At 42.7% G+C, this 26,448-nt stretch overlaps 2 protein-coding genes across 3 annotated transcripts; both read left to right on the top strand.

Annotated features, from left to right (window-relative positions):
• Nucleotides 1–763: 763 nt before the first annotated feature.
• On the top strand, nucleotides 764–12,544 carry LOC148330202 (coiled-coil domain-containing protein 6-like). Of its 2 annotated transcripts, none has more exons than XM_088305448.1 (9): nucleotides 764–1,156; nucleotides 4,054–4,203; nucleotides 5,821–5,949; nucleotides 7,204–7,307; nucleotides 7,388–7,548; nucleotides 8,475–8,631; nucleotides 9,262–9,337; nucleotides 10,184–10,305; nucleotides 11,353–11,501. In XM_088305448.1, the coding sequence occupies exons 1-8, from the start codon at nucleotides 902–904 to the stop codon at nucleotides 10,301–10,303; spliced, it is 1,152 nt and encodes a 383-aa protein (XP_088161574.1). In that variant the 5' UTR covers nucleotides 764–901; the 3' UTR covers nucleotides 10,304–10,305; nucleotides 11,353–11,501. The 2 variants fall into 2 exon arrangements, with proteins under 2 accessions (XP_088161574.1, XP_088161573.1); XM_088305447.1 differs by having other exon boundaries at nucleotides 765–1,156; nucleotides 9,237–9,337; nucleotides 11,353–12,544.
• A 3,894-nt stretch (nucleotides 12,545–16,438) lies between these two features.
• LOC148330201 (monocarboxylate transporter 9-like) lies at nucleotides 16,439–26,236 on the top strand. Its single transcript, XM_088305547.1, has 6 exons — nucleotides 16,439–17,091; nucleotides 18,325–18,559; nucleotides 20,227–20,370; nucleotides 21,586–21,681; nucleotides 23,135–24,013; nucleotides 24,802–26,236. The coding sequence occupies exons 2-6, from the start codon at nucleotides 18,367–18,369 to the stop codon at nucleotides 24,987–24,989; spliced, it is 1,500 nt and encodes a 499-aa protein (XP_088161673.1). The 5' UTR covers nucleotides 16,439–17,091; nucleotides 18,325–18,366; the 3' UTR covers nucleotides 24,990–26,236.
• Nucleotides 26,237–26,448: the final 212 nt, after the last annotated feature.

Here is a 26,448-nt window from a genome sequence, read left to right as displayed (position 1 = left end):
GTGGTCTAATCAAAGTCCAGACTTGAATCTTATTGAATTGCTTTGGCATAACCTTTAAAAAGCCGTTCAGGCTTGAAAATCAGCATTTCTGCAAGGAGTATGAGCCACTATTTCAGTTGATAGTTTTCCTTTTTTTTTTGTTAACAATGCTACCGAAACATGTTTTGATATCATGAGAGCCTGAGCCAACGCTGGCTTGTTCTTGGTTTGAAAAAAAAAAAAAGAAAAAACGTTTTTTTCACTGTGGTTTAAATCTGTACAAAATACAAACTTTAAACCAACCTACTAACTTGAAACCCAAACCCTGACTAGAAACAAAACAAAAAAACTGGATCTAATTTGAAACGTAATCTTGTCTTAAAATCTATATTAAAAAAGACTGCTAGGCCATCCTAACCCCTTTTAAAACCAACTTTGAACCAAATCCTGTCTTGAAAACTTTGTTCACTTCTTCCTCATACGTCTTTCAAACCAGTTTGCCTCCCATTCCAGAATTTTGAACGTCGTTTTGTTCCCAAAGGAACCTCACTACACTGCTCTGAATAAACAACATTGCTGAGTTTGCTTCTCATGCAGGATTCTGAAGATTCAGAGAATCCATACTTAAAGATGTAGTTTACTTGATTTATTTTTTATTTTTTAATTATTAACAACGCGCACGTCATCGTAGACCCACTTTCTAGCGCGCTGGTTCTGGCTTTATGACGTGCTAAAGTGGAGCGCGGAGTTTCACAGAGGATTCACGACTCGCCGCGCTTCTGGAGACATCCACACCGGGGCGCTGTTATCGCGGCGCCCCGGCAAAGTGACACCGCGCGGGGGCAGAGCTGCGTGGAAGCGCCGCTCGTCTTCTTCTGCGTGGAAGGTCTTCGCTCTCCTACTCCTCCTCCTCACAGTCGCCATGGCGGACAGCGCGAGCGAGAGCGACACCGACGGCGCGGGCAGCAGCTCGGCCACCCCGATGTCCACCTGCGCCTCCAATTCGGGCAAGCCGAGCATTGTGATCTCGCAGTTCCGCCTGGAGGAGCTCACAAACCGGCTGGCCTCGCTGCAGCAGGAGAACAAAGTTCTGAAAATCGAGCTGGAGACGTTCAAACTCAAGTGCAAAGCGCTGCAGGAGGAGAATCGGGACCTGCGCAAAGCTAGCGTCACTATTGTGAGTAGCGTTAGCCACTTAGCTCCGGGGCTAACATACATGACAACCTGATCGATGCGTGGCCTTTTATTTATGTACGTATTTGTCATGTAGCTAGTCATACGCGGCGTTGTCTAATCACAATTAAAGTCATCAATTTCCACGCGTAATGCGTGTCATGCGTGTGTTTGAATCCCCAACACGCCCCTCTCGTGTTATGTTAGCGAGTTGGCCGTGTTGCTATGCTAACGTAGCCTGCGTGCTAACGTCTACGTTGGCCGGCCAGCGGTTAGCCAGACAGCTAGTTTGGCTTTGTTTTGTTTCTTTAGTACCCCTCTCAGCTAATAGCCGTTCACCTTAGCTCGGCGTCCAAAGTCGCGCTGACACCTCACGAAGTCATTAATTAAATCGGCGTGGGGGTTTAAGACCGCGCACACACACACGCGAACTGAGCCGCAACATCAAGTGGATCGAGTATTAGCCTTGACGAGGTATGTAACTGATTCCGTGTCAAGATTGGAAGTATGTAGGCCAAACTTGGCCGAGCTAAGCCGAGAGCGAGGCTCATGTGTCGGCGCGCGACACAAGGTGCTCTCCCCCCTGGTTGAGGTGAGGTTCATGCCGGGTGTCTCCTCCACTTTGACCCCCCCCTCTCACTGAGTCATTCCAGCTCGTATAAACGCATTGCCGAGATGATTAATTTGTGCTGCCTCCTGTTTCACCCCCCCCCCCCTCCCTCTTTTTTTGAGGCTCCCATTACTGCAATAACTCAAAAGCCATTAGGGGAAATTCTGTTTCCGTTTTGGATGCCAGCGGAAAAACAATAGTGAATCACCATCTTACCATTCTAATTACTTTTGCCACCGTTCGGTTAACCAACTCCACCCTGTAGAAGCAAACATCTTGGCCTGGTTTGGCACAGTTCAAGTGACTGCAGCACGATAGTGCACTAGTGGTTAACATGTCTGACTCCCAGGTCTGAGCTTGGTTCGGATCTGTTCTTCAGTCCTTTATGTGGAGTTTGCAGTTCTCCCTGTGCTTGCGTTGCTTATATTTCACCTTCTTCCCAAACCATGAATGTTAGGTTTATTATAGGCAAAATTGTCCATGTATGCAGTCAACCGTCACTATTCGCCAAGGCAACAAAACCAGATGCAAATAACAACATTTTGCCAAGAGTAGATGGCCCCAGATGTTTATAATTGCCTATATTCGTAGTTGAAACCCCATATATACCCCAAATAATGTTCACGAACATTTCCGATATAATTTCAAACTCATGGTACGACATAACCCACAACATGTACAGTTCCCACACTGCGACATGTTTTCCTTTCTATGAGCATATCCTAGAGGCTTACCTTCTCTTCTGGCACGTCATTACCTTCTGTTGGCGCCTGGGCTGTTTGCCAGAGAAGCCTTAAGAAGGCGCTGATGGCATCTTAGGGCGAGACAGAAAGGCACAAAAGTATTTTGTTAGGCGTGACGAGATGCATTTTTTTCCAGCTAATAGTTGATGTTATGATAATTTTGCAGGGAGCATTCGCAAATCAGCCAGCATTCCCTGTAGACGAGGGATGTTCGATGCCACTTTATTTTCAGACAAGTATTTACTCACCAATACCGAGTGCCCATACCTCTAGTAGTTTTGATTTCATTTAAAACAATGACAGAAAATTGTGACCAAAGACCTTTCTTTCAGATGTTGATGATTCATGACTATGTCAAATTGCAGTTTAGTGCTACCTACTGGCGAGAAGTAGTTGCCTTATGTATGGGTGACTGGTATCGGCTGGCTCCTAAATTAAATACGCTATGCCTTAAAATAGAGCCGCTATCGGCCCAATATCGAAATCTAGTATTAGTACTCGCCCATCCCTATTGTACACACAAACGTACACACAAACACATTTATAAATACATCCTCAAAATTTAAAGGACTATACTTGTAAATATAGTCTAAATGCTAATGCTACATTAGAAGAATATACAGTGAAACCCCGGTTATCGCGGTTAATGGGGACCGAGACCACCCGCGAAAACTGAAAATCCGCGAAGTAGCGGCGCCCCTTCAAAAATGCTTAAAAAAAACCTATACAGGTATACAGTATACCCCCCTGTATACAGTACACCATATAGAATACGGGTAGAAAGAGAGAGAGTGAAATTCATGTTATAACAAAAAAAAAAACAAATTATTAAAACTTATTATTTTTTTATTCCCCAGTGGGGTAAATGTGGAGGTTACTCTTATGTGAATCGATTTGTAAGCTACGTCAACTAAATGTTGAATTTTTGTAATATGTACCGTATTCGGGCGGCACAGTGGTCAACTGGTTAGCACGTCCGCCTCACAGTTCAGAGGTGTGGGGTTTAATTCCTCCTGCGGCCTTCCTGTTTGGAGATGGCATGTTCGCCTTGTGCCTGCATGGGTTTTCTCCGGGTACTCCGGTTTCCTCCCACATTCCAAAGACATGCATGATAGGTTGATTGAACACACTGAATTGCCCCTGTGTGAGTTTGAGCGCGGATGGTTGTATGTCTGTGTGTGCCCTGCGATTGGCTGGCAACCAGTTCAGGGTGTACCACGCCTACTTGCCAGATGACGGCTGGGATAGGCTCCAGTACGCCCGCGATTCTTTTGGGATGAAGCAGATTAGATAATGAATGGGTATACTGTATTGTTTACTTCCATTTCATCACTGCTCTGTGTTGACGCTAGTAGAGTTACTTAAGTGCAGTTGGGTGCATGCAGGTTGTCGGTTGTCTCATGTTGCATCGGTGTAAACACAGCATAGCAGGTGAAGTGCACATGTTAAAAAACAAAAAAAGAGAGGGGGGGCGTTAGATTGAGGTAAAACATCCGAATTGGGCACAAGGACTTGGTGTAAATCCATCCTTTGTGTTTGTCACCTCAGCAAGCGCGAGCGGAGCAGGAGGAAGAGTTCATCAGCAACACCTTGTTCAAGAAGATCCAAGCCCTCCAGAAGGAGAAGGAGACCCTGGCCGTCAACTATGAGAAGGAGGAGGAGTTTCTCACCAACGAGCTCTCCAGAAAGCTCATGCAAGTGAGTATGGCCTACATGCACAATCATTTGCTCACTTTCGTTGACGTTAAGGTCCAAATGGGAGGGGAAAGTAAGATGGACTGCATGGCTGATGCGGTACACATCAAAGGCGGCAAAGTGTGCTAAGTAGTAATGGTACATGCGCTAATCTCCTCTGCACCCGCCGTCTGTCAGCCTAGTTAATGGTTAGTTCCCAGTGTGTTGGCTTTAGGTTTTTATTGTACAGCGCTTGTATCACAGTTGCGTGTTAAATGCAAGTTGAAATGCGACACATTTGTCTAATGTCATCATTTTAGTTTTAGTTTTTTAGTTTCGGTTTAGCGTTGAACATTTGTCTGACAGCAATGTTGAAAAACGCAATAGGTACAGTTGGATGGCAAATTTTCCCCGTTGAAATGAACTGAAATTTCCCTTGAAGGACCTTTTGTTTGCTCTGAATGATACTCCTTATGCATAAGCAGCTCCACACGATAGTTGTCTTCAGTTTTTTTTCCTCTCCTATGCTGACATTGGACTTGGGCTTTTTGCCAGAATCTCGTGGCGGCCATCTTGAGCTCAATTGGCTCTGCCGCACCATCCTCAGGCTCACCTTGAGCCATTGCAGGTTGAAGCCGACCGCATCAGGACACCAGATTTTCATGTCCTAGCAGCGTCTTTAGCTGGATTGACACTGCAGGTCCAAGACTCCAATTCTGAATTGATGCCAAATAATTTAATTGCAAAGGTGAAACCATTGACACAATGTGCAAATACATAAATAATACTCATTAAACTGTTTTCTTAGCGCAGACGAGTGTGTGCAAGATTAATGAAATTCAAATCGTCAGAATAAAATTACCGTTCATATTACAAATACAAGTAAAGTAAGTAAAAGCGTTGTGTTGCCTGTACTACAGTCAACCATAAAAATAGATCTTATTAAATCCCAGTTATTTTATTTCACTGACGTCAGTGCTGTAATTGACGATGTGCATCTCGTTTGTGTAATGTGGATCAAATTTGAACTCCATTTGGAAGGGCTCCGATTCCCTGCATTTTCTATTTCCACTGCAGTGACGCATACTGTCCAAACTGTGTCACTTGAACCGTGCAGTGTAAATCCGGCCACTCTGGCCTGTGTTTGACATCATCCGTCCCGTCTGGGTCGTCCTCGTGTGCACAAGCCCACAGCAGCGAGTATATTCTCATCAACTGTAGTTTTAAGGCTCAAAGGACTCACGATGACATCACGGCGCGGTTCTAAGTGACTCTCCTCCCTGTGTCGTTTGTTTTGTTGCTTCTTTGCCAGTCATTCCGGGTCACCCTCGCCAGTCGTTTCCCATAAATTAGTTTGCGGTTTTCCTCGTGCTGACTGATTGTCATTTATGTAATCTATCATTCTTGTTTGTCTGGTTTATCTGCCAAATGTGGTTGCCATGGTTGCCATGTTGGCCAGTTTTCATGTCTCGTTTTGCTAACCGCTCGATGGTCTAGCTAACGTAGTGATCTTTTGCGCTCTCATGCAAATAGTTGACGAGTGACTCATCGCGGTCACCCTTTTTGTGCTTCTTTCTTCACCCGCCCCACTCATTTTGCCATTCTTTTTTATTTTCTTTTTTTTTTCCCACCCCATCTTAGCTCCAGCATGAAAAGGCCGAACTGGAGCAGCACCTGGAGCAGGAGCAGGAGTTCCAGGTCAACAAGCTCATGAAGAAGATCAAGAAGATGGAAAACGAGACCATCTCCAAGCAGCTGACTTTGGAGCAGGTATGAATGGTTTTTATTTATTTATTTTTTTTTCCACGCAAGATGCTTCCTTTTCTCTATTGAGAGGATTTTTTTTTCCCCTCTCTTGTTTCTGACTTTTATGCCCGGGTGATGGTTGTGTAAACAGTTTGCAAAAGGACAGCAGTCATGTTACCATTTTTTTTTCTAGGTAAATAAATCTGTACAATCAAGATTTTTGCTTGATGCACTACTGGTGAAATGGGTAATGTTCGTTTTTTTTTGTTTGTTTGTTGTTCCCAAAACGTTTTGACAGAGGGGGATACTAAAAAAGAAGTTTCAGATTTTGGTTTACTTATTAAAACATCAAATGATTTTTAGAATATTTCCCCTCCGGCCCTTCTAGATGTGGTGACGCACACTCACACATTCCACTTTTTCGAGCATCGTACCCACGTCGCGATTATTAATATCTTAACTGATTTTTAAAATGTGAGACACCCCACATGAGACGAGGACTAAAAAAAACGTTTGTGCTTACTGCAGATGAATAAAAGTCTGTATGCACAAATCCATTTTTTGAAATCAGTATCTTATGCAGGGAAGGCCCAGCCACTTCATCCAACTCTTGGTAAATGGGCTGTCAAAGGTATAGCGCTTTTCTACCTTCTGTACTCAAAGGGCTTCACACTATTACCTCATCTACGTACTGATGACATAGCATCAGGAGCAACTGGGGGTTCAGTATCTTGCTCAAGGTTACTTCAACATGGTCACACTGGCCAGGGATTGATCCCACAACCTCTCAGTTGGGAAACGACCACCCTAGCAATGAGCCAGGGGACCACGAGGTTTTCCCAGGCCAGCCAGGCGACATAGTCTGACGTGTGTCTTATGTCGAACGCCTCACCTGGGAGGCATCCTGATCAAATGCCGGAATGAGCCACTAGTGACCTTGACTCAGGATTTTGTGAGTCACAATTGGAGGCGCAATTCTCAAATTCAGCCTGCTTATTAGTATGTGTGCCATTCTTTGTCAGTGTGTTCCCATTCTGGGTGCTCTTAAAATTTTTTTGTGAGAAGTGACACATTGAGGAAGTGAGTAAAATGATCATAATTTCCTGAAAGCCCCCTCCGCCCAATCAAGGACTTGGCAAATGTTTTATGGCCTCGCTCCTGTTCTATTTTTTTTCGGGTTGTCCTCAAGCGAGCACGCAGCAGAACTTATCTGTTCCGCAACCTTGAATGTGCTGTGCACTTTCTCTCAATGTTTCTTTTTCCCCGTCCCTCCTTCAGTTGAGGCGGGAAAAGATCGACCTCGAGAACACATTAGAGCAGGAACAAGAAGCCCTCGTCAACAGACTGTGGAAGCGGATGGACAAGCTGGAGGCGGAGAAAAGGTACACAATGTTCACTCAAAATCCGAAGTGTCATCGGCATTGACAATCTTCTTCTTTCAAATTGACTTTTTGTTTGCCAGGATCCTACAGGAGAAGTTGGACCAGCCCGTGTCGGCCCCTCCGTCCCCGCGGGACGTGTCCATGGAGATCGACTCCCCAGAGAACATGATGCGGCATATCCGCTTCCTGAAGAACGAGGTGGAGAGGCTTAAGAAAAGCCTGCGCACCACCGAACTGCAGCGTAAGTGGATTTTACGCGCTTCAATTCGACAGATGCTATCAAATATTACGCCGGCCATTTAGAACGGGATGCTAGCATTTATATATATTAAAAAATAAATTAATTTAAAAAAAGCTGCTCCTTTAACCCAAATTAAGCTGTTGCAGCCATTTTCATGTTGTGAATCACTACAATACATTATAATCAAGTATAAAACATTTATACGGCCTTGTGAAATAAACACAGCTCCAACTGTTCATATGATGCACAAAGTTTACAGCCCCACAGTATTGTCTTAACTCCTTACATTTCTAAATGTGCCACCCTCTATTATTTTTTAGCCAGTGACGCATTTGATATCGGTGCAATGTCTTCAAGAAACATGTGTTCATTCCCTTTAGTGCTTGTCCTGATTAGTGCTGCAGTTGAACTGAAGCTTATCATTTGGAGGTTTCAGTGGAAGTCGTTCAGAAACACATTTAAGCTCTATGCCGAAAGAAAGGAGCCAGGATCCAAACCCAGAATCTCAAGCTGTGAAGCAGACATGCTCACCACTTTTACCAGCAAATACATCCGTGTCACTTGTGACTGTAATGAAAGCGCTACGGCAAGTGGATACATTCATAGTTCTTTGAATTTTAATGAGGTCCATAGTCACTTTATTTGTGACAATTCTAATTGGTATTGTTTGCCTTTTCGCCCAATTAATGGAGGTTAATAGGCCTGAACCAAACAACCTCCTCCAAACAATCTCCTGTGATGATTCCGTTTCATTTTGGCCACTAGGGGGAGTGCTTTGCTCAACGCCAAGTTAGAGGGAAAGACTGAGAAGGAAATGCAGACATTTTGTTTGCTTTATGATATTGGAATCCGGGCACTGACCCGCTATTTTGTTAAATGGCGGTGGGTGAATCCTGCTCTCAACAATGTTGTTTGTTCTCGCACAGACACGGAGAAGCGTGCGCAGTACATCGAGGAGGAGCGACACATGAGGGAGGAGAACGTCAGGCTGCAGAGAAAACTCCAGAGGGAGATGGAGCGTCGTGAGGCGCTGTGCAGGCAGTTGTCGGAGAGCGAGTCCAGCCTGGAGATGGACGATGAGCGGTACGAGACGCTACAATTAAATCGCACAGATGAAGTGTTTTGAAAGCAGCTGTTGGTGCAAAGCAAAGGTGTCAGACGTGCACGGCAGCGGCTCTTTGCGAGACAAGCCCTTAAGTGAATAAGCGCCACTGCTGGCACAAAAATAAGAAGTGAAGCTGGATTTACGGTGCACTTCAAAGTAACTAATTTTGATTCAATGCCTATGTGAGAATTGACATCCGATTTACATGTTGGTACATTTCAAGTGACATATCTGATAACGACTGCATTTACAATGACGGACCACCTGAAACTGGTCACATAAATGCAGCGCTTCTCAATTATTTTTCTCTTACTATCTGTTGTACAGAAATAATGCCCATATTACATCACTTAATTGCAAAAAGAATATCAGATCGTGAACCATGCGGCCTTAATCCAGCCTGAGTGTTGTCATTGCTTTGTAGCCAAACTTACATAACATAATGGTACTAATTGAAAAAAAAAAAAAACTCTGCGATGTGGTGATGTGATCTCCGATCACAGATAGTCAAGATGGCGCTTATGACATCATGTTAGCCACCAACATCATTTTCATTTATTTGGTTTGGGTCTTACTTCGTCAGGTATTTCAACGAGATGTCTGCACAGGGCCTACGAGCGAGGACGGTGTCCAGTCCGATCCCGTACACGCCCTCCCCCAGCTCCAGCCGCCCCATATCCCCCGGTAAGATGGCCGCTGTCCAAGCGGTCAGATAGCAGCCAACAAGTGACATGTTTGTCAGTGGGAGAGAACTCGCATAAATACACCTAATTGTAAGCTATCATAAGAATACTGGCAGCAGCATATAAAAATCAGTGCCATAAAGTCACCTTACATAACTTGTTTTTATGTCATTTTTTCATGTCAGCATTGTGTTGACATGGAGTTTGATCACTGAACTAATCTTTGAACCGGACGAAAGAAACATAAATATTTTATTTCTCTGCAATCAGGTTTGAATAAGTGTGTCAGGGGTTTCCCAGCATCTTGAACAGGCACATAAAACAGGCCTGTTGAGCTTCCTGAAAACTGAAGTACAGTGTGCCCTTGCTACATTGAGAGTTTTTTGTTTTTTTTTAAATGGTCGCTTATAGGTAGTAATTGATGCCAAAAAGCTTCAATTGTGTATTAGGCTCCACAAGATGGAGGCAAATCAATTCATAAAGCTCCTCAATTTACTTCCTTTGCACCAAGATGACAGAAGAGCTTTACATTAAGCTCCTCAACTCTTTTTAACGTAGTTTCTTGGCGCCAAAACGATACTTCTATATTGCATGTTCATGTACAGTATTTGTCCCATGCATTCAAATATGTGTTGTATTTTAAGACAATTTCAATTATTTGAAATATGTTTAGAGCACATGGTGGGGCAAAAATCTGAAATACTTTTTGTGTGGCAGTTCACCTATTTGCGAGGTGGTTTGCAACGTGTCCTCCACAGTAAACCGCTCCTCACTGCGCAAATCGTTTAGATGCATGTATCAAAAATTGTGCATCCTCTGAAGCAACTTTGACTTCCCGTCCGCACAGGTCTTTCGTATGGCAGCCACACGGTCGGCTTCACCCCACCGGCCACTCTGTCCAGAGCCGCCATCTCCCACTACAACACACCCGCCCTGCACGTCCACGGAAGCTCCTCCCACTCTGTAGCGGTGAGTCACACATAAACATCTGGGCAGCTGTGCTCTGTTTTTTAATTGACGTATTAAAGGAATTAGCTTCTGGTTCATGCATTTTAAACATTTTATAATGAGCTGTATCAAAAGTTGTCTTTGTAATGATAATGCAAATTTTTATTGACTCTGCCACCAAGGTGTCATTTCAGCAATCATTTCATGCATTAAGGCCTTTTGCTGCAGTTACATTTGAAAAATAATAAGTATATAGCGCATTTCATACACAAGGTGCAACATTTAAAAGCATTTACATAAGAGCTCAATATTTTTAAAAGTAATCAAAGTAGCTTACTAATATTACTAACAGAACAAAGAGTTCAAAAACATGATTTTGGGGTGCTTTATTTGTAAAATGCTTTGAAATACCTCAATATTAGGCATAGAAAAAAGAGCATAGTTTTTAACCTGGAAAAAGCATTTACACTTGGGGCTGAGTGTGTGCAGCATAACAACTAAATGCTGCTGCACTATGTTTGCTTTGAAAATCAGGTCCAATTCTATCAGCTCCTCAAGGTTGCGGACTTGGTCTTTTGGTTTGGCTTTTAAAGCCAAAAGCCAACCCTCTTTTCTTTGTTGCCAAAGACTCTTAATTCACCTTTGTTTTAGTTTATTTGGAGTGGGACACCGCATCATACTGGGGAGTGTTTCATATATTCTATTAGCTTATTTTGCTATTGGAGTGGCAAAATAACAAATACAAACTTTAAATATATGACTAACATTTAAATAAACACAATTATGGTTGCTTAATGGAATAACAACACTTTTTAATGAAAATAAATGATGCCATTGTAGTTTGCAGTTGGATGCTGCTTCATACCAGGACGTGTTTCTTATATTTAGGTTAGGTTCACATTTTCATCTGTATATTTTTTGAATCAATAAACTGGTATTATAGATCATAGTGATGACATTGCGGTTGCCTTTTTGACATTCTTGGCATAAACATTTTAAGAAACAAACTTAAATTAATACTTAATAATTAAATAAAAATACTACTCTGTCTTTCTCTTTCTCACGCAGAGGCCCTCGCCAAGGAGAAGCACCAGCCCCGACAAATTTAAACGTCCGACCCCCCCGCCATCCCCCAACACACACTCAGGGGCCCTGCAGCCTCAGCCTCAGCTGCCCCCGCCGGCCCAGCCCATGGTCCAGTCCATGTCCTCCCCGGCGGCCATGTCGCAGCACGCCGCCGGGGCGCAGCCGCCTCCCTCCCAGCCTTAACGCCGCACGCTTGCTCGCACGCACGCACTCACACGTCTCCGTCTTGGGGCGCACGAGGGTGCCCGCCGGATGCCACGACGCCAAAACCGCAGCAGCTTCCGTCATTAACAAGCTCTGGAAGAAGCGCTCAGAAGCAGCTTACAAAGTTTTTAAAGAGAAGAGAAGCGACGCCGACGGCGGTTTCCAAATTGCTCTTAAACGGAATGGATGTACTGAAAAATAATCGCTTCTGGGACTCGTAGGCCATTTGTCTGTTCTGCCCTCCTGTTGTGTAAGTTTTTTTTGTTGTTTTTTTGCTTCGTTTGGAACTTAAGCTGGTTGGAATTGTTGTGGCGCTTTTCAGATAGCACAAACAGCACAGAGCTTCACGGCGGCTTTTTTGTTGCCCTTTTGTTTTGCGATGGATGGATGTTTGGGTCAGCAGATGGATGTATGGCCGTTTCTGTAGATGTGATCGATTGTTTTTATGCCTTATAATGTGGCACTCGATTGCAGTAATGTCCTCACTACGACACCCCCGCCCCCTTTCATCCGTTAGACCGTTTCATCGTTCACTCACGTTTAGCGAGTTTGGCCGAGATGTGTCATAGAAGACCACCAGGGGCTCTTCGTTGTTGCGTATCCAACACGGAGCTTGCGGCGCGGAGATTTTGGTTCCTGCAGACATTTTCAAGGCTCGTTGAAGTCAATTTGGGGAAGGGGTCCTCTCTGAGGATGCACACTGGTACATAACCCGCAGATAAATGTCGGCCTTTAAGTTGTTAAATAACAATGTAGTCTGAGGTGTTACTTAGTCATGTACTCTTTGCTCTTCTCTCTCTGGTGTATTTCTCAATGCTTTATCATCAGATAATGGCAAAAAAAAGAAGAAAAAAAAACAAGAATAAACACTTTGTGCTCTTTACACTAAGTATACATGCTCAAACATTCTAAATGAATGGTACTGTCAAACTAAATTTCTATGTATGATTAAAATCTCTTGAGATGAAAACTTTTGATTTTAGTTTTCTTCAATGTTCGTCCACGTCATTGACATGTTGAGCGGCTAATGGGCTATCTTACAATGCTCGCTAGGTGACCTTGCTAAAGATGGTACATGATAGGTGAACATCTCAAATAACAGTGTGTTACCAACTGTTTGCTTGTGAGCCGAGGTGTCGTTTGCGGTCAGATCATTATCAAGTTCCTGCACCGAATGTTGAGGCTGCTCCTATCGCTAACCTTTTATAAAGTCATCTTCTTCCCTACATGAGGCAAGCTGATTTTGTGTGACTTCCACTTCAGAATGGCGTCACCTCCTCAGGAAGCGTTCGGCTGGTGGCTTTGTCACCCAACATTGTGCAGTTTTGATTTTCTAGCCTCAAACTGGGGAAATTTGATTTGATCTTGGTGCCTTTTTAAAGAAATGTACTGCATTGTAAGTTGGCACTTTTCTCATCTTTTACCAATTCATATTACTAATTCCACATCACTAGTATAGAACGCAAGTAATCAGCCTGCAACATTTAAAGCCGTTTATTATCAACATTTATCAAGTGACATAAAAAAAACAGAACAAATTCATTAAAAAATATATTGCCAAGTGCTCTGGCCAACCAAACGGAGGAAATGTAAATGCCGATGTTGTGGAGGGCCATATTAGATGAACATACCAACACTGGCTCAAATCGTGATAGACAAAAATATAAACATCGACATATACTCAAAGCAGTGCCGACAAGAGAAGTCCCACAAAATAAAGAGATTAAAACGTTGCTCACTTCATGCAGTTTCTAGAAACAAATGGTAGAATTAACATTGTAAATGTTGTTCAAGTGTTGCTCCAATTGATCCAGATTTACAAAAATGTTCAGTCTTGCTTTCCAGGTTACTTTAAATGATATTGAAAAAATATTGGCCCTACAGCCTCCCGCCTTTGACTCCCCCAAAGAGTTTTGTTCTCATGATCAAACCACTGTTCATCTTACCAAAAATATGGTGTAACCTTTGGGGGGCGGCCCCCTCTAATCGGAGCCCTTCCATTGGCTGCAACAAAACCACCCCAAGGTGACTCCCTTCAGTAACACACACGAGTCTCACCGTCTTCTCTTTCTGTGTTTTCCTACTTGTGTGTGATCTGCTTTTTTTTCTAGTGACCGGAGCAGTCGGGGGTCTCCCTGTTCTGACGCCCCCTATGGGAGACAACAGCAGGCTGCAGCGGCTCCTGTGTCACTGCAGAGGAGAGGAGATGGTGAAGCTCAAGTAACATCTGCAGGAGACGGCTGACGTATGTGCACTAGATTTTTGTTGACCCATACTGTGAACTTGCAACAGATACAAGTGGAACAATCAAGGAATACAATTACGTCCCAAGTCAAAGTGTTACGAGATGTCAGGACAACTATGAGCTTTGTCAATTTGAACTTGAAGATGCTTTTCATTCAATAGCAAATTAACTTCGAGAAGGTCACAATAAAACATCTTTAAAAAAAAAAATTAAAAAGTGGCTTCAAGCTATTTATTGCCACTCCCACTTGAAGTTTACTATCAAGCCTCACATGAAACAAAAAGTTTGCTTTTGGTATTTAAAAATCTGCTATCTTGATGCTTTTTCTAAATAGCAACTATGCAGCGCTGGGCACTTGACCCTTTTTTGCCAGTCAGTCCAATTGTGGTCTCGACCCTCTGACTTCATTCATAAAAATTGTCTTAAAAATGATCAATTAAATGCTCCCTAAAAGTTACCCAAGTAGTCTTAATTTAGGAAGATACTCTGGAAAAGTTACCTAAATACTCCTTGATTCTTGCATTTTGTTCCCCAAAATATTTAGAATACATTTTTTTAAGGAAAATAATCCACAATGTCGCACTATGGGCAAAGTGGACATACAACCAGTTTGTTGTCAGAGAGCAAAGTGTATGAAGTGCTGTCTCCTTGAGTGAAAATTACAATATTCTCTTCACAGAAGTCAGGTCTGCCCCCTTACAACAGGCTAATTTCAGCAGGAAATGAAAGAGGGAGTGTAAAGTGTGCTAATTATGCCGCATCTGTGTTTAATTGCTTACTGTTCAAATGTTTCAAGTGAAATAGTTTCTTGGACCAAGTTGCAATGTGGTTTAAAAGAATTTACAACTGCTTGCCGCGTGACTTGACACTTTTCCACAACCTTCACGAGGTCACAAATCGTGGGGGGGGCACTCAACTTGATGAAAGAAAACCAACAAAGCCCCTCTGGGGGTGGTGGTGATGTGTGTGTGGTGAAGATAAAATTCCTCAGGACCTTTACCGCTTCCACGGCGGCGCTTTGCTCTATTTTCCAGAAAAGAATTAGGCCCTGTAATCCCCCTCCTGCCAGGAAAAGTGACGGGAGCAAGAGGCATTTGTGCAGTGCTCGCACTGGCATTTAAGTGACATGTTGCCTTAGACCAGTTCCAACCAGATAGAAAGCATGTGCGTCTGGGAGTGAGGTTGATGGGTTGATGCAGGAACCCGAGGAGGTGCTTCAAACACTACGAGCACCCATCAATCATCAACAAAACATCAAAGGTGATGCTCTTATGGCTTTATTCATAACAACAAGAAGGTTGGAAAAATATTACATTATATAAAGATCAGGATGATATAACAATAACCATTGTCACCCCAGGCAAGTCACCGTACCCTCTAATATCAGAATCTCAAGTCATCGATAGGCTTCTTTCTTTGACGGAGATCATAAAGACGATCAGCTGTTTTGTTGATTGCGGCCTATGAAAATTGGCCGTTTCAAGGAAACTGGCAAGTCATCCAACACTATATGACCATCATCAGGGTTACAGTTTAAACACATTTATACGCAACGCCCATTGAATTAAAGATATGAGTCACGAATTCTTATCAGCTAAAAAAAAAAAATCAACACATAATGTCTAAACCAATGGCAAAAAAATGAGTACAGCCCCTGGTGAGAGCATACAAAAGTTAATTTAAAGAAGTCAGCGTTCACATATAACAGTGTAAATTTACCGTCTTCTCTAAATACCTCAATGCAGCCATCAATGTCAAAATGGCCAGCAACAGAAGTGAGTACACCCCGAAGTGAGAACGTCTACATTTTTATACGTCAATGTACTCAGTGTAGTGTACAGCTTGCCGTGTAAAAGTTAACATCATTTATAGTCGTGTACAGCTTGTCAAATAGTCTAGATTTACTGTCTCCGCCAAATAACTCAATATTCATCTATTAATGTCTAAACTGCTGGCAACAAATAAGAGTACACTCCTGAGTGAGAATATCTACATTTTTACTTCAATGTGTGACAATTTACATGTAAAAGAGCGTAAAATGTACACCTCAAAAGAAGTCGACACACAGCCATTAATGCTGTTCGGGTTTAGGGTTCAAAGCAAACACGGTAAAGCAGCATTTAGCTGTTATGCTGCACGCAAATGGAATCAGCTGCCAACAGAAGTGAAGTCAACCACAAGAGTAAATACTTAAAAAAAAACAAAAAAAAACAGGTTATCGCATACCTATAAATAAGATCTTAGAAAGCAATTTAAAAATCCTGTTTTTCCAAAATCCCGTTCGTTCTTGCGCGGTACATTCTGGTAGTAATTTTAATGAGATATTTTATTTTAAGATAAGATGTCCTTTATTAGTCCCACAATGGGGAAATTTGAGATGGGGAAATTTGAGAAAGGGTTACGCAACCATGAAGGGACACGAACCCTCAATCTTCTGATCCGAAGATAACTTCACATTTAAACGTCATTAACTCTTTTCTTTGTAAATGCTTTTTCAATGTTGTACATTGCAAATAAAGCTTCCTTGCCTTCTATTAATGTCCAAACCACTGGCAACAAAAGTGAGCACACCCTTAAGTGAGAGTAATTTTTTTTTTGTTCGCTACACTGTATCAGTGTATTGTCCGCTGTAAACCACATGAAGACAACAAAGGTGAGTACACCCCTAAATGAGGCTGCAGAAATTGCCGTCCATAACCCGTGAGCTGTCTGAAAAGTTTCATAGGAGAGGTAATTGATTGCGAACACCCTTGTATCTTGCCACCTTTTTTTTTTTGTATCTTGCCACCTTGCATATGTAGAAGTGCACTTCATGACCTAATATTATCATTCCCCCATTGCTGTTGTCCTCCCCAAACATTTTAGCGCGCCTATCTGGTAAATATTAATATGTAATGATTCATAAAAGAAGGTGCGTCTTGTCTGTCTTATTGTTTATTCACATGAAAAAAAAACAAAAAAAACATCCGCGTGCTTACGGGTAGCCGCGCTCCTGCTGGCCGGCGAGAACAGCTTCGAACCGGTTTGCTCGCCGGCCACAAAGCGGCCAGGAAAGAAGAAGAAGAAGAAGGCGGAGGCGCAGTGCGCTGATGCTCGGTTTGAGTCGACACCTCCTCTACTAGACGTCACCAAAATAACGCCGAGGTTTTTTCGCCCCCTTTTCCCCCGCTACAAAAGCGCTGGTCGTTTTTCCACCCGGGAAGCTCCATCCTACATGGAAAGTTGCCGCGGAGGAGCGCGCATCACCACCGCGAGCATCGGCTGCTGTTGAGGTGAGTGTCTGCTGGATTCATGCATGGATTATTGATTTAAAACAGAGAGAAAAAAATAGCTGTTTCAATGAGCTCTTTTCTATTATTGCACATCGAGGACTCGACAGCATTTTTCTTTACCTGTGATTTGACGAACCGTGACATGACAGAATGCTTTGCACTGTTGTCATTGCGTTGTAAACAAAGCGCGCCTGAAGGCGGATGCTGCTGTTGCTGCAGTGGTTTGCTTCACTTGCTCACAAACAGGCATGCACGAAAAGTAGGGAGACGCTTCCTTTTTCAATTTATGAATTTATAATGAAAGAAGGAAGGTTTGAATGGTACAAGCAAGGAAATAAGGATGCGTGAAAGGAAAGAAGGTTGCTGAAGAATGGAAGGATGGTGTGACTTAAAGCGACTTACACTGTCTTTGAAAGCTAAATGTAAAACCCTAACCTTTGAATCAAACACATTGTGAAATTCTATCATGAAACTCTCCCCTTGTCGTGGGTAATTTGAAACCCTTTTCTAAGATTGTAATCCCATTTTGAAATCCTATCCCTGGCTTGAAACCATAATTCAAAACCCGTACTACAAACCATAACCTGTCATAGAAACCCAAACTTGAAACCCCAATTCTGGCTTGACATCTTACTTTAAGGCACCAACAGTGGCTTGAAACCCTATTTATAAATCCTGCTTTCAAACCCTGACCCTGTCTTCAAACTTTTTGAAACCCGCGCACAGGCCTCCTTACGACACCATGCTCACCCGTCCCTACTTGAAGCCTTGAAACCTTACTTTGAACTCCTAAACATGACACAAAAGCCCTCATACTTGCCTTGAAACCTTACTTTGGAAGGCTAACGCTTGCTTGACACAACTGCAACTGCAAAAGTTCATCTTGCAAGCCTATAATGAAATTGCTACGGATGGGAATTTGTGAGTCGCAGTTTTCTGGAATGCTTTGAAGAATTTTGAAGGGGGACATTTGGAGAATTGAACAAATGACACTCTTGTTTAGTACATAGAATCAAGAAATTATTCTGAGTCAAGATAAACATGTTGGCCACGCACAGCACCAGCCCTCCTTTTTTTCCCTCTCTCTCTCAACTTTCCCCTCCTCCAACGTGTGGTTACAAGTGCAAAAAGTGCACCGGCTTTGTCCTCAGAGTCACATCTAGGCAGCCTCAGAGTGTGCTCTTTGCTGGAGATGACGACTGATTGATTTGAGCACCCCACTCCCAAACACAGGTACCCCTTCCTCACCTGGCGGGCAGCAGCAACATCGCCAACATGGCTCCCAGAGCGCTGGACGGCGGCTGGGGATGGGTCATCGTGGCAGCCTCCTTCCTGGCGCAGCTTCTGGCCTACGGCTCCCCGCAGTCGGTCGGCGTCCTCTACCCCGAGTGGCTGCATGCCTTCCAGGAGGGCAAGGGGCTGACGGCCTGGGTGGGCTCCCTGGTGGCCGGAGTGGGTCTCATTGCTAGTGAGTACCACCGGCATTTCAATACAAAGACCAGAAGGTTCAGTTTTCATTGACACTGTCACAAATAGATACATTTATCAATTTCTGGTTGTGAGTGCTGTTTCGTGTACTAAAATTGCCTTATTTTGCTATAGAAGTAGCAAAAATATATATAAAAATAAAATACCTGTAAGTACAACACTATCATAAGGCTCAGGAATTAGTCTCATAAAGGACAATCAAAACTTTTCACTGATGGCAGCAGCACTTCATTCAGCAACCTTTTCCAAACCGAGAACTACTTCTTGCCACTGATAAATTAACTATGGTAACTGTAACGACTTCTTACATGTATAAAACTAAAACTAAATTCAATTCGAGAAAAAAATGTCCTCTCTTTGACTTTGTGAATAGCTTTTAGCAACCCAGGTATGATTCAGAATGTATTTATTTTCGAATAATTGTACAGACGTACGGAAGGAGGACTGTCAAACAGTCATTTGGTACAAGTAAATTTAGTTTGAGTCAGTTTGATATATGTAAAATGGCATTTATATATATATATATATATAATGCCAGTTCTATTCATAACCAAATAATGTTTTGTCACTGTTTTATGTTTTGGCACTATCATCTGCTGACGTGCAATTTTGCCCCAACTCTCAAAAAATGTAGTGCACTAAAGCGTCACCTTTACACCTGACCTTGTTCCTATCCCCTTATGATGCCACTGATAAAGCAGACACGGACGCAGGGGGGGAATTAAAATGATGGCGGCGAGCCACAAGTCCTTTCCGTAGCGTTTGAAACAGGGTTGAAGGGGAAACAAGACGTCACTTTGATGAGCACTTAGCGGCTCCCTGAGCTGGGCTGAGTTGCTCTGATTGATTTGAGATGGAAAAGCAAACAAGCACAAGTGAGAAGATTAATTTCTAACCACTCGTGAGTGGGTCAAATTCTGAGATGAGAAACACTGAAACAAATATAGTTTTGGAACCAAAATGTAAGTCGCAGCCAATGATGAACCATCAAAGCAACATAATTGCCAAATGAATGCATGATGAAAACAAATCTAATTGTTGGAAGTTTTCATGTTATATGAAATGTTAAAAAAAAAAATATATATATATATATATATATATATATATATATATATATATAAAATGTTAATGTATATTCATATAAAATGTTTAAAGAAAAATCCTAGTAGAAAATATATTAAAAAAAAAAATTGGTGAATATGCAAATCCGTGGATGCCAAACCACGAGTATGCAGGGTTCGATTGTATATGTATATTTTTACATACATAAAAGAATATTGGATACGTATCTTGATACATGGGTTGCAACATGAATCAAGGACAGAATATTTCAAAGTGTCACGATTCAATTTGTTCCCGTTAAAACCGAAACGATTTTCCGATTCAAATTGGTTTTCTGCCTACTGGCCCGTGTTCTGCTGACTGACTGAGTGAGCTGATTGAGAGCAAGCAGATCTGGTTTGTGGCCTGGTCATGATCTGGGCCAACGTGATGCAATGATGTGCCGCACATAAAACATGAGGGAGTGCCAACATCTTGTTGTCAACGGGGGCTTTTTATTTGGCCTCTTCATTTGTCAGCACTTCTACTGTACGCAGTTCCTTTTGCCCCCACAATTAAACAGTATAATTGTCTCCCTTTTTTCAGGTCCCGTGTGCAGCGCCTGCGTGGACAATTTTGGCGCTCGCCCCGTCACCATCTTCAGCGGCATCATGGTGGCCGGAGGCCTGATGCTCAGTGCCTTTGCTCCCAACGTCCAGTTCCTCATCTTCTCCTACGGCATTGTCGTCGGTAAGGGAGGCCGGGAATGCGTTTGATGTCAAGGCAGTCATATGAACGGCCTAAGCTTCTTATCCTTTTCAAATGCACGGGAATATTAACAAGTTGGATAATCACTGGAAACAGCGGCCATTATGTAACACAGGAGCTGATTACAGCTAATGAATATGAGCATCATGATAAAAGAGGCACTCTGGAAGCATTTGTTTGACATAACATCAGGGTCTGAAAAATAACATTAATGACTTTATTGTCGGGTCCCCGCGTGACCTTTTATTACCCTTTGCCACCTGTTATCGCACATGAAATGTAGCGTTCATAATGCTGCAGTCAGCAGAGGAAGCAGTGGCCCAAAGTGGACGCCATGCATATTTCAAGACTGTCGTTTATTTATAGAGATGCCTCACCATGCACGTGCGGTCAATTTGCAGCTCGTTGTTGTGTGCAGTGCCTTGTGCGTATGGATTTCATTGAGCAATGCACTATATCGTATGACACAAACATGATCGCAAATCCGGTATGCTATAACATATGCACCGTAGATGTATATTATGTATACGTATAAGCAGAGCTGGACACTTGACCCTTTTTTGCCAGTCAGTCCCCCGCTCTCCGGCCGCGATCGAAAAATTGTCGGCCCCCAACTCCGTTCCATTGTGTAATGGCTGAAGGCCTTCACACAATATTTCTGTTATTTACCCTTATGTATATCCTACCACATAATTTATCTGATCATATCATTACAATTTCAAAATATTCCAAAGAATCTAATCATGAAGAGGTATAAAATTTCTCATTCCAAAAATTCAATTTTACCCAAATTTTGCATTTTGAAACAAAAATTCCCCATTCATTCCACACAAAAGTTTCTCATTTGAAATTCAAAACATGCAGCTCATTCTATTGGGAATAATTTCAACATGTCCATAATTGCCATGTGCCACTAATTCATTATTTTTACCACTAAAATTCCCCTAAAAAAAAAAAATCTTTATCCTTAGTGACACAAAAAAAAACATTTCTGTCAGTATCATTTTACATCATTCTTAATCATTCCATTTTATTCTGCATTTTTGCATATTTTCTCAAACGGCATTTTAGCCCCCACACGCAGTTCCTCCAGAAATGGAAATTTTCTAATTTGCAATGCACATTCTTGTTTGTTTTTCTTACTAATAGAAATTCCTCTCTTGTCTCTTCCTGCCATCATGTCTCTTCCTCACGTAGGTTTGGGTTGCGGTCTGGTCTACGCAGCCACCTTGACAATCACCTGCCAGTATTTTGACAAGAGGCGCGGCCTAGCTCTCGGTATCGTCACCACAGGTATTGCTGTTGTCTCTTTCTGCTGCTCTGAGTTCTCCATGATTACTGCTTTCATGTACGCGCCGCTACTTGGCAATCGTAGAAAATTTAGCGGGTAAAAACATCTGCAGTGCAGCACGGGCGGAGTGTTCTGGGGAGTTTTAGGGGCGATGTGCCAGAAAGAAGTCGGCAGGTTTGGCTGGGAATGCCAAGTGCAGTGCTGACTTTTGAAAGCTTTGCAAAAATGCTAATTTGGCAATTATGATTTCAAATGGAAGAAAATGATTGCTTGACTTCTATGACCACAATAAACGTTTGCTCGATGAGTTTCAGTTACATTTATACTGTTTGTTATGCTCCGTGTATCAGTTATCTCTAAATCACTATGAACAGGCCAGACAACCAAAACGTGGACGGGTGCCAAAGGGCCGCACCCGCAGCTTCAAAATAGCCAACAATCGGTCGACGGGTGACGCCAGTTGAGCTCGAGTCACTTCCTGTATAAAGTCCACGTCCACACCTAGAAAACGCACGATGTCATGTGGGAGCTGATGCGATATATTTATTGCTTGATCTATTGGAATTCGGCAGAGGTGGATGGGCACAACATTCCAAGCGTGTGCAGAACCAAATTTGTTCCTCCAAAGAAACAAAACTGGGGCAACATGTCCCAATTTGGACAATTTAATATTTTTCCTAAAATCAAAATAATTGGTCAAATCTTACCAATCATTTGCCCACTCTATAGTGTTGAAATAGTTTGCTTTCTTAAAAAAAATAGTTTTTTGAAAGCAAATGGTTTTGAAGATACACAGTAACATTGTCATTTTTACATCGGATGTTGAGTCTTACTCCATCCTAAGAAAGGATTTTTTGTTATTTTTTTAAAAAATGCTTTGCTTTAGTTTCATTCTTATTAGTTTTGGAATTAGATTTAGTTATTTAAATCTGGCGTATTTGGCGAGTGCAATATTTAATTTAAAAAAGTAACTATTCTGTAATAAAGTCGCCTACAAACAATTTTGACCTTCCCTCTTCTATGCGGCTGTACAGAAATACCAAAATAGATGCATTGAAAAAAATGTTTTCGCTACAGTCAGGTAGTTTTATATAGGTAACGTATAGTTTCAAGTAGTTTTTTTCCGAGCCTTTTTTAATTTAATATTTTGCCAACCAAAATGTTTTCCTCAATTATTTGAATTATTTTGTTTTTGTTCGCTATAATGACCTCGGTTATGCTTGCGTGGAGTTTACGAGGGATTTCCTCCTCGCACTCAGACTGCATCTGACATTCCAAAAACGAGCTTGTTATGTCAATCATACACTCAAGTTGTCCATAAGTATGAATGGTTATTTGTCAGCACGTGCTAGGATAGGCTTTAGCGCGCCAGAATGAGGACAAATGCTCTAGAAGATGGATGATTGAATACCCATCCTTTGCAATCAACTTTTATTGTGGCTGTATCTTGTCCAGGCACCAGCGTCGGAGCCTTCATCTACGCCACGGCTCAAAACGAACTCATCGTGCTGTACGGCCTGGACGGCTGCCTCCTGATCATCGGCGCGCTGGCGTTGAACCTCATGGCCTGCGCCGGCTTCATGAGGCCCCTCTACATGCCGGGTTACTACCTCAAACAGAGGGCAGCCCTGGAACGCAACACGGAGCAGCAGCTCTTCGAAAAGCCCCAACTGGACGACCTGAAGACGACACCTGGTTCTACGACGTCGGCTCAGGAGAAAAGTCTGATGGTGAAGGAGCTTCTCATTACTATCGATGGCATAGATGCTAGCATACAGGTGGAGAAGAAGAGGAGCAGCTTCCTGGCTCGGTTGGGCATCATGAAAGTCATCAAGAAAAAGAGGCAGGCCTACTCCAAGTACATGACCTCCATGTATGAGTTACTGCAGGACCAAGCCATGGTGGCCTTCTGCATTGGCGTCTTCCTGTTCAGCCTGGGAGCGTTCCCTCCCGTGCTCTTAATCGAGGACGTGGCACAGAGCCAGGGACTCATCGAAGAAGTCAGTGTCATCCCACTGGTCTCCATCGGAGCCATCACGACGTGCGTGGGCAAACTGGTGCTCGGTATCCTGGTGGACATCAGGTGGATCAACAGCATCTACATGTACGCCTTCACCATGTTCGCGGGAGGGGTGGCGCTGTTGCTCATCCCCGTCACAAAAAGCTACTTGGGACTGCAGATCCTCTGCGCTGTCCTGGGCTTCTTCTCGGGAAACTGGTCCATCACTTCGTACATTACCACTAAGATTGTCGGCTTGGACAGACTCACACAAGCCCACGGAATCGTCATGTTCTTTGGCGGGTTTGGCATCATGCTGGGCCCACCTGTTGTTGGTAAGTCACGTTTTCAGAAAGAGATGAACGTTGGGCGGGGTGACAACTGCCTAAAAACTGGGTTCACTAAACTACTAACTAAGAAAGTGGGTGTGTTTTGTGCAACGTTTCAAAACTAGTTTGCTTTGCATGTGACAGAACTAGCTAACTTGGCTCCGCCTAGCTTAAATTAAAAGAACTATCAAAGAACTAGGCCTGCTATGGGCATAGTGACAGAAATGCCTCAGAAGCAGTCCACTTTGCATGGGATTGGACAACCCAAGAACTGGGTTTGCTTAATGATACTGACAGAATTGCCAAATAACTAGAGGTGCTTCCTGCAAAGTGACAAAACCATGAACTAAACCCGCTTTGCGCAGTGACAGAGCTACCAAACAAGAGAACCAATTTGCTTGTGACCATACTACCAATTCCTGAGTCCACTGCAAGCGAAGAATAAAAACCGGGCCCAGCTTGCTCTGGAACAAATCTACTTAAAACTCATTCATGCCCATTGACGGGTATATACGTCAAAAAGTCCATTCATTTGACCTATGCTGGCATTGAATGATTAAGAACTGGGCCTGTTCCGGGAAAGAAATTCCAAGAACTTCAACACAGAGTGAAAGCGCAACCTAAAAACTGGGTTTGCTTTGCACAGTGACAGAACTACCTGAAGATTTTTCTTTCAGGCGCATAAGTAGACCCACTTCACACAATTTTTTTCTCAAGTGATACAGTATAACAAGCTAAAAGCATTTATTTGGTTAAATGTTCCAGGAATCCTCACATGTCTGTTTGCCTTTTAGGGTGGTTCTTTGACTGGACGCAGTCTTACGACCTGGCGTTCTACTTCAGCGGAAGCTGCGTGTTGCTGGGAGCGCTGGTTCTCTCCCTGCTCACGCTGCCTTGCTGGAAGCGGAAACCCACGTCCAACAACGACAGACCGGACGTCCAGTACACCAGCAACTGCGACAAAGTGGCCTCTGTAGCGTGAAGACAAGCACGCCGAGGGAAACACGGCAACACTCGCGCAACGTTCATCTAGTGTTTCCACTGAAGCACCTTCAGAGTACAAGCACGGTTTGCCCTGTTAAGCTGCTGCCAGGTTTTTCACGCAGCAAAACACCTGCCAGAGGAAATACAGGCCTTTCCTCCCAAAAACCATGCCTGCATTTCTCAGGTTGATGCCAAACACACATTGCACATCAGCTGAAGGTACAACAGTGCTGTCGGTGTCGGTCTTATTTTATAACCTCATTTTACGAGGTGGTCCAAATCAGTGATCTTGTCAAACGGCTCCGTGCGGAAACTTGAAACCACTGAAAATGCACAAACAACCTTCAAGAATTGAGAAGCCTGAGCTTCTTTAATCGTCTTAATTTAAGCAACAAGTTTTGTTTTTGTATGTACTGTACATCCGAATGAATTACACCTTGTACATGACAAAAGCATCAATGCCTGTCAACACGTAATGCCTGTTTGAACAATACACACGCCTTGCTTTGTAGAGATTTCCTCATCAAGTTTTTTACTTTTTGAAACTGAATACCACTATATTGACGACACTAGCACAACAGTGAGCTCCAATACAAGAGCTGTGCCAAAACGATAATAATGCTTAGTATTGATTAACACTGACAGAGGCATTCATCTAACAATGTTTATTTTTTTGTGTTGTTGAAGTTTTCTTTTTTTTTAAACTGCACTGGCGTGTGCATGTCTACCAAAAGATCCCTTTTTTTTTAGAAGCAGGAGGTTTTTCATTCTTTAATCTCTTTGTGTAATAATTATTTTGACCAGGCTGGTCCTTTATCATGATTTTTTTTTGTATGTTGTGTGTGTTAGTATCTGCGCACGCACGTGTGCAGATTAGTGTTGTTTGGTATGGTTTTGTATTAGCTTTAGTTTGTTAAGTCCTATGTACTAGTGACTTATATGCACCTGGTTGTAAATTTGTAAGTCATGTTTGAAGTTAGAACTGTGTACGTGCAATCACACGTAGGCTTTGAGAATCACTTGAATGTTGTTCAGGAGACCACTGAAAAAAAGTTCCAGTAGCAGGTAAAAGTTATTGTTTTGGGGGGCATTTTGTGTCTTTAAACCCAGTACAGGGTGTAGATACGATGCAACTGACACTGACTTTGCATAGAGACTGTTTTCTTGCACTTAATATATCTATGTATTTTATTTCAATTCTGTTATTTTGTATGCATTGTGCCGATTAAAGATGTTTTGAAAATTTTTAAGCGTGGGGTTCTTTTATGCAATGCATGGATGGATACTAGTCAGAAATATAGCAATTTAATTATTGTACAAAAATGGTAAGCTTGTCTACCTCACAGTTGACAGGTTGAAGTTCATGGGTTTTCTCCAGGTACACCGGCTTCCTCTTCCCCAAAACATACATGTTACATAGGTCAAATTATTAGTGCAGATTGAATGCATGTGATTAT

This window comes from Idiotropiscis lumnitzeri, chromosome 9 (genome assembly GCF_059441095.1).
Source record: "Idiotropiscis lumnitzeri isolate Australia: NSW breed Sydney's pygmy pipehorse chromosome 9, RoL_Ilum_1.0, whole genome shotgun sequence".
In the NCBI taxonomy this organism is placed as follows: domain Eukaryota; kingdom Metazoa; phylum Chordata; class Actinopteri; order Syngnathiformes; family Syngnathidae; genus Idiotropiscis; species Idiotropiscis lumnitzeri.
The sequence above is the reverse complement of the archived record's forward strand: the minus strand, read 5'-3'. Positions and strand labels throughout refer to the sequence as shown.